Source organism: Macrobrachium nipponense, chromosome 10, assembly GCF_015104395.2.
Source record: "Macrobrachium nipponense isolate FS-2020 chromosome 10, ASM1510439v2, whole genome shotgun sequence".
In the NCBI taxonomy this organism is placed as follows: domain Eukaryota; kingdom Metazoa; phylum Arthropoda; class Malacostraca; order Decapoda; family Palaemonidae; genus Macrobrachium; species Macrobrachium nipponense.
The window spans coordinates 108,805,655-108,814,653 of NC_087204.1; the positions used below are offsets into that span (position 1 = coordinate 108,805,655).

Sequence of the window (8,999 nt, forward strand, 5' to 3'; positions counted from 1 at the left end):
CTTTGACCTGTACGAAAGCTGAAACCCTTATGGCTGCAATATCTCACTTGCAGTAACTTTCGAGTCGATCCAATGTAAGAGCCCGGACATCCAGGGCATGGGAATTTATAAACAACATTCGATCTCATGAAGGACTGCAAGCGATCTTTGAAATTAAAAAAATGAACCTATTTTACAAGGATTATTCGAAATAAGTTTAAGTCGAAGACATGGAATTTCCTGTTCAATGATGATGCACCGTGTTTTGTGTGCGAAACGTTTTTTATAATAAACAATGGCCTGTTACTGAGATTGTATCATGGAACCTCCTGAAATCTTTAAATATATATATATATATATATATATATATATATATATATATATATATATATATATATATATATATATAATGATATATAGATAGATATATATGATATATATGTATATATATATATATATAATATATATATATATATATATAGATATATATATATATATATATATATATATATATATATATATATATATATATATATATATAGTACTGGTAATCTGCTTAGACACGAAGATATATATAATATATATATATATATATATATGTATTATTATATATATATTGATATATATATTATATATATATATATATATATATATATAGAGAGAGAGAGAGAGAGAGAGAGAGAGAGAGAGAGAGAGAGAGAGACCTTACAGACCTTACAGACCTTATAGTTCGGTCGGGTTGCCCCATGCCCCCAGGTCCCTCAGTGTGAGGCACCTCTAATGTCTACCAGAGAGTTGCTAGTACATCTTCCGGTATATTTTGCATCTTCCAATCTTGGATGGTCTGGGATGCAGTTTAGATATTTGTCGAGCTTATTCTTAAACACATCTACGCTCACTCCTGATATATTCCTCAGATGAGCTGGCAATGCATTGAATAGACGCTGCATTATTGATGCTGGTGCGTAGTGGATTAATGTCCTGTGTGCTTTCCTTATTTTTCCTGGTATTGTTTTGGGCACTATTAATCTACCTCTGCTTGCTCTTTCTGATATTTTTAGTTCCATGATATTTTCTGTTATCCCTTCTATCTGTTTCCATGCCTGAATTATCATGTAGCGTTCTCTTCTCCTTTCTAGTACGTATATAATTTTAATTGAATTGTAGTCTTTCCCAGTAGTCAAGGTCCTTAACTTCTTCTATTCTAGCTGTAAAGGACCTTTGTACACTCTCTATTTGTGCAATATCCTTTTGATAGTGTGGTACCATATCATATTGCAATATTCAAGTGGACTACGAACATATGTTTTATAAAGCATAATCATGTGTTTCAGCTTTCTTGTTTTGAAGTGCCGTAACAACATTCCCATTTTTGCTTTACAATTTGCCAAAAGAATTGCTATTTGATCATTGCATAACATGTTCCTATTCATCATCACACCAAGGTCTTTAACTGCTTCCTTATTTGTGATTGTCTCATTATTAGGTCCCCTATATGCATATAGCTTTCCTTCTCTGTCTCCATAAATTTTTATTGATTCAAATTTATCAGAGTTAAATACCATCCTATTTTCCTCTGCCCAATCATATACTTTGTTAAGGTCTCTTTGTAAGCGGTTCCTATCTTCATCACAAGTAATTTCTCTACTTATTCTTCCTTGTCATCAGCGAAACTACTCACTACCGAATCCTTAACATTACTGTCTATGTCTTTCAATCATAATAACAAACAGTATTGCAGCTAACACCGTACCTTGTGTCACACCGGATATTACCTTGGTTTCATCCGATTTCTCATCGTTTGCAATAACTATCTGTTTTCTGTTGTGTAAAAATTCTTTTAACCATCTTCCTACTTTATCTACGATATTGTGTTTTCTAATTTTCTTTGCTAATATATTATGGTCTACTTTGTCAAAAGCTTTTGCAAAGTCTAGATAAACCACATCTGTTTCATTTCCGCTTTTCATATTTTTGAATATGTTCTCACGGTGGACTAACAGTTGGGTTTGTGTACTTTTTCCGGGTACGAAACCGTGTTGTCCTATATTAAACAAATTATTTTTTTATTAATGTTTCATAATATTTTTCTTCATTACCCTTTCATACACTTTCATAATATGTGATGTTAGACTCACAGGCCTATAATTACTTGCCTCTAGTCTTGATCCACTTTTGAAAGTAGGGGTGATATATGCTAATTTGTGCTCATCATAAATCTTGCCTGTATCTACACTTTGTCTTAATAATATTGCAAGTGGCTTTGCGATAGAATGAACTACTTTCTTTAACAAAATAGCAGGGATTCCATCAGGCCCTGCAGCAGCTCCATTTTTAATTTCATTAATTGCCTGCACAATATCAGCTTCAATTAATTTCTATGTCAGCGAAATATTCACTATTTTCGTCCCTTACTTCTATATCATTATCTTCATTATCTATTCTGGGGGTGAATTCTCTCTTATATCGTTCTGCCAATATGTTGCAAATTTCCCTTTTTTTCAATTCGCAAATTTTCCTTTTTCAAAATTCGTAATCTCCCTTCAATTCTCAGAGGGCCTATTTCTATTCTTCTTTTATTCATCTTCTTCGCCAATATGAGTATAATAGTTTGGGGTTTTTGCTTGATATTTAATAGGGTTTTTTCTTCCAATTCCCGTTTTTCATTTTCTTTTGATTGTATAATCTTTTGTTCTGCATTTTCTATCTTACTTTTTAGTTCTATAACTTTCCATGCATTTTTTTTTTTTGCAAGACCTTTTTTCCACTTTCTGATTTTCTGGAACAAGATCCTTCTGTCTCTTGGTATGCATGAATGATGTTTACTTTTCTTCTTCGGTATATATTTATCCACTATTTTCTCTAATATTTTATATAATATCTCCGTATTTACCCTTATGTCAATCGCTTACGAAAATGTTATCCCAATCTTTGTTTAATTCTTCATTTATTTCTGACCATTTTATATTTTTACTGTAGAAGTTGTATTTTCCATATCCTTCCCACTTTTTCATTTCTTGCTTATCTCTGTTTTCACTTGCTTTGGAATGAAAACTGTTAATTCTATCGACATTATGGTCTGAAATACTCGCATTATAAACTATTATTTCTTTAACATAATTCATCTCGTTCACAAATACTAGGTCTAAAGTAATTCTTTTCCTTTCTTTGTTGGCAGGTGATTTATTTGTTGAATGTTGTATTCTAGTAGCATATCTAATAGCTTTTCGAATTGCCTCTTATCTTCTGCACTACTATTACTCTCTTTTTTATATGTATAAGTACATCCACAATCTCCTATTCATTCTTTCCATTCTACGAAAGGAAAGAAATTGAAGTCACCAGATAGGAGAATAGTCCAGTCCTTGTGATTTCTACATATATCATCCAACTTTTTCAATTATTAAGTCAAACTCTTTAGTATTAGGAGGTCTATATATTACTATGTTCATTAATTTTTCAGATTCAAATTCTACCGCTATTAGTTCACATTCTGAGTTACTATATTTCTCATATATTTTTCCTTGTTTTTGTCTTTCCCAATAATTGCAGTTCCCCCTTGATTCCATATTTTTTCTATCTGATCTATAAGTTTGGAACCCTTTTATTTGATCATCATTCCCAGTCTCTTGGGAATACCAGGTTTCACTTATATTCATTATATCTATTTTCTTTTCAATTTGGGTTAGTTCTTCTAAGTACTCTATTTTTCTTTTTGAGTTACTCGTAACTAAACCCTGCGCATTCATCACTATGATGGTTTGCGTGTTTTCTCCTTCATTTAATATTGGTAGTAATAAGGATTTTCCCATGTCTCTTTCCTGTTCTGGTATGTTGTTCTTTTTTTCATTTCCAGAAATTCTGACATTAAAAAATCCAACTTTTCCATAATATTTGATCTTCCTTCATCATAATTATTCATTTTGTGTCTGAATCTGCAATTTTCTCCGTTTCTGCAATATCCTCTTGCATAATAAATACAGTTATTATCCCTTGAGTAGAATTTTGGAGCTGATGCATTGAAATTTTTTGCTGACATCTCTGCATATCTCATTGGTGGTTTGAGAGAGAGAGAGAGTTACTAAAAGTATCCGCTTACTGAAGTTCAATGTCGTAAAGCTATGAAATTTCACTGAATGGGGAAAGCAAATTTTTTTTTCTATAAAAGAATAAATTGATCATCTAATTATCTTCTCAATGTTAATATCTAGAAAAAAAACCTCAAAATATATTTCGTCATAATACTGTACATGCAATCCTTTGGAATATATTCTATTAATAATCATACTTATGTATTTTACTGTGGTACTGACATTCATATGTAACACTGCATGTTAGCAAAAATATAGAAAGTGTTTATAAAGAAAATTAAAACCATACTTCAACTTATAACGTCTATAGCATGTAAGTAAAAATATAGCATGTCAGTAAAAATATAGAAAGCGTTTTATAAAGAAAATCAAAATCATACTAAACTTTTTACGTCTATATCTGTAACCACGTTTTTGTGGTAAATGTAATACATGATCCCTCTCTACAAAAGTAACATATGAATTTATTTACGGGCGATGGGAACGGCAAGAACTCACTAACAGATATATACATGCAGAGGGAGAGATATATATAGAGCGTAATGTATTTTTACATATAAGCAACTAGGTAAATACAAGATCACAGGTACAATTCAGTAGGTGACCTATACATAGTAGAGAGGAATAATAAAACCCCAGAGATAAGTTCCTTCTCATCTTCACAAATCACCAGCAGAGAATCCCCGCATGAGGGTAGTGCCGCCAGTGGACCTCATGCGGTGCACTGTAAGCATTACTTAAGGTTCTTTGCGGCGTGCCTTCGGCGCTTAGCTGCAACCACTTTCGTTCCTTTTACTGTACCTCCTTTCATATTCTCTTTCTTCATATTCCTTTCCACCCTCTCCTAACACTGGATTCTTGGTGCAACTGCTTTGAGGTTTTCCTCCTGTTACACCTTTCAAACCTTTCACTGCTAGTTTCCATTTCAGCACCGAATGACCTTATAGGTTCCAGTGCTTGGCCTTGGGCCTAAATTCTATATTCAACTCAACCAGCAGAGAATCTTCTTTTAAGGACCTCGGATATTTTCCTTCTCACAAAGAAATAAAGGAGAAGTCACCACCTCCTTAGGAGGAAGGAAAGCCTAGTATAGGTCATCAGCAGAAGAGCCTCTAACTAACAACGAAGGCAAAACGATGATGGGAAGAAACAAACCTGTGGTTTCGTGGTTAAGGAAATTGACTTCGTTTCTCGTTTAGAATAAATAAATAAAAAAAAAGATCTGTTCCATATCCTTAGCTCTTCCAAGTTCCTCTCCTTGCCTCTTCCCCCTTCCAGTCAAGAAGCAGAAGGTTCAAGAAGTGGGGGGGGGGGGGGGGGGGGGGGGGGGGGAGGGGGGGGCGTGGAAAGAGTAGTAGAAGGGACTGGTCATCATCAGTGGGCGTGGCCTCCATAGACCTGACCCTGACTACTTTGTATATAAAGTTTGCAATCGATAAGTCCAGTCGAGCATTGCTTGTTTGTCGAACATAGCGCGAGGGATCGACATGTACGCTAAGGTGAGATGGGAAACTAGAAGGAATTTCCCTAAAGGATCTACCGTTCCTTTCGTTTTTTTTATTATAAAAAAAAGTCTACGTATTTCAGTGCATTGGGACGAACGCGAAATACTTGTGATTTGCCTAATGATGTCTATAGGTATTCATTCGTTGTAAATTGCATCGTGAGGAAGAAGAGTTTAGTGCTTTTATATATTTTTTTCTCTTAGTATTTTACGTTCGATTTCTGGCAAAAGAATATTAAGCCCCGAATTATTTTGTGCGTATAAAGAGAGGGGTCGAGAGATAAATGGGAATTCTGTGATTTACGTTAAAAATTAATGTTGAAATTAGTACTCAAGAATCGGGAGTTATTCATTCCGTAAGTAAACACACAAACTCACACTTCATACACACACATATATATATATATATATATATATATATATATATATATATATATATATATATATATATGCATGTATGTATCGATATTTATTATATATATTGTATATATGTATTAGGAGAGAGAGAGAGAGAGAGAGAGAGAGAGAGAGAGAGAGAGAGAGAGAATCGGAAACAGACCACAAAAGACTATGAAAAATGAACCCGCTTACCAAAACCACCTGCATGTGCCATGTAATCAACACTAATGCACAACAACCCCCTTCACCTGCCACAGGTTATAATCGCATCCTGCTGCCTTGCGGCTTTCGCCCTGGGACGCCCCGATGACGTCCCTGCCCCTGAGGGGTATGGGTATGCAGCTCCAGAGCATCAGCTGAGCTACGGAACACACGATAAACACGAGGTAATCGATGGTTTTCCTCCCCCCCCCTTTTTTTATTTATTGAAAGTGAAATACTGAATGCTTTATTTGTTAAAAAGTCTTTAATTATTAATCTTTAAAACTGGAGTAAAATCATATGATGTACCTCGCTATCAAAGATTTTAGTTTAAAATAATCATTAATTGAAAGTTAAACAGTCTTATTCCACCAAGTTTTAATAAATAAAGATGTGAGTTTGTCCATAACTGAGTCTAATTACTCGTACTTTCAGATAAAATATCTATTACTTTTGTCTTTATGAACAGAAGGGAATGCCATTCGACTTCGAGTATGCCGTCAAGGATGACTACAAGGGCCTCGACTTCGGTCACAACTCCAACTCTGACGGAAAGGTCGTGACCGGAAAGTACTACGTCCTCCTCCCTGACGGTCGCACTCAGATCGTCACTTACACCGCCGACCACTACAACGGATACCAGGCTGAGGTCACTTACGAGGGCGTAGCCAAGTACCCAGAACCCAAGCCCTATGCCCCTGCTCCATCCTACGGCGCTCCTGCCCCGACTTACGGCGCTCCTGCCCCAACTTACGGCACCCCTGAACCCACTTATGGCGCACCTGCACCCACTTATGAAGAACCTGCTCCAGTCTATGGAACCCCAGCTCCCTCTTATGAAGAGCCTGAACCCGTATATGGAGCCCCTGATCACTGAAATACTTCTTCCTTTCCTTGTCTTACCCCTTCAATATTTATTAATCCATGTAAATAAAGCATTATGAACTAAACTTATATCGTTTACTTATGCATGGTCCAGTACATGCAAACTGCCACCCATGGGAAAGGGGATTATACATTATGCTTTCACCTTCTTGTCCACAAAACAATATGAACATGATACAACGACACATAATACAATGATCAAGTTACAAGGAAATATAAGAAATGATAGCAGTAACCTCCTTCTCTTCAGTTAAGATTAATTTATATCATGAATACTGGCAATTCCAAGACATATGCTGCCAGACACTGTGGTCAAGTTCCACTGAAAGTGGAGTTTTCAGAGCTGCCTGGTCTTGTTTGTTCAGTAAGTCCAGAGGTCTAAACCAAGCCTCTAAATTCCTTTAACATATTAACAGACCTTCCCCTGCTTTTTTACGAGGGCCATTCTGACATAAATTTGTTTGTTTGTTTGTATGGTGTTTTTACATTGCATGGAACCGGTGGTTATTCAGCAACGGGACCAACGGCTTTACGTGACTTCCGAACCACGTCGACAGTGAACTTCTATCACCAGGAATACACATCTCCGACCACTCAATGGAATGCCCAAGAATCAAACTCGCGGTCACCGAGGTGGCAGGCCAAGACCAAACCGAGCAAGCCACTGAGCGCGCTCATTCTTACTTAAGGCATCTTAATCTAAACCAACCATCCAAACAAACAGCTGGTACGAGATCTAACTTCCTTTTTGACACCTACACGAAAGTGAGAATTGTTTAGCCTAAGGGATGATGAAGATGAAAGAGCCAACTTGCCGACAGATTAGAGAGCCGAAATTTGCTAGATCAGTTGTAAGTTGAAGCTTGTATAGCTAGACCTTGGCATCTTAAAAGGGAAGGCTTCTGACACAAGTCTAGAAGGCAATCAAATATTGTTTTGGTTAAGAAGTCTGCTTAGATTCTCAGTCATTCCGCTAAATCACGACGAAAATCAGAACAAGGCTAAAAAGAATGTCCAAGAAAAAGTGGGAATATTCAGAAATAGCAGAATCATCAGTTAACAGTTAGCAAGAGTAATAAAAAAAACCGTGTCCACCAATGAAAATGGAAAGCCACTCAGAAACACGTCAGCAAATATTAACCACCAAGAACAGGGAAACGTTAGATCTGTCGTTGCAACGACTGTAACATAGTAGATAAAGCTTCATAGTGGAAAAGTCTGAAATTAGTTTCCTAAATTGCTAAGCTTGGTTAGCAGGGCCTTGAGTGAGGCCGGCTGAAATATCTTAGAAATAGTATTTTGACAACTGATTTCTAAAGGCTCCACGAAGGTTCTAGTCATTTAAGACATAATATTGTTCATTTTCTAATAATTTCCACAATGAAGGCACTGAAAGGAAAACACTAAGTCATTATAACAGAAAAGACTGATTGACTGATTTATGGCTACTTAAAATGGCGTCACAACATCTAGGTTTTTTGAACTGGCGAATCACTTCGATAAAGAAAATGTTTCTATTAAAATCACACCTCTATTTTAGCCCAATATTCATCGGTCAAGGAAAATTTTTCTTTCCTTCATCCACTCACCATTTTACTGTTACATTTCATCAGTCTTAAACCATAATCCAATGAAAACAGATATCTTTACTGTTAAGATGTTAAGAACTCCTCCAGGTACCCATAGAAATAACTAGAAAAATCACAAATAATACTTTATTTATCACGATGACTAGAAGAGAATGAACGGAAGTCCAAAATCTTAAAGAACTAAGGTATGGTTGAACCAACCCTCCTTTACGAAAACAAAGTTTTGATGTTAGATACAAATGGGACAGAGAAAAAAAAAAGGTAGTCACTGACATAAACCCTTTGTACAGCAGGGGTAAATAAGAAGGACTTTAAAGCTGTGAAATGCTGTAATACGAAAATTCTGTTAAC

The 8,999-nt window shown here is 35.8% G+C and overlaps 1 protein-coding gene across 1 annotated transcript; it reads left to right on the forward strand.

The window, feature by feature from the left end:
- The first annotated feature begins 5,522 nt into the window (after positions 1 to 5,522).
- LOC135223884 (cuticle protein 7-like) lies at positions 5,523 to 7,124 on the forward strand. The gene is made up of 3 exons (XM_064262799.1): positions 5,523 to 5,569; positions 6,231 to 6,359; positions 6,644 to 7,124. The coding sequence occupies exons 1-3, from the start codon at positions 5,558 to 5,560 to the stop codon at positions 7,049 to 7,051; spliced, it is 549 nt and encodes a 182-aa protein (XP_064118869.1). The 5' UTR covers positions 5,523 to 5,557; the 3' UTR covers positions 7,052 to 7,124.
- Positions 7,125 to 8,999: the final 1,875 nt, after the last annotated feature.

Coding starts and splice junctions, on each gene's coding strand:
- LOC135223884 (XM_064262799.1), top strand. Junction 6,360..6,643: donor GAACACACGATAAACACGAG/GTAATCGATGGT, acceptor CTTTATGAACAG/AAGGGAATGCCATTCGACTT.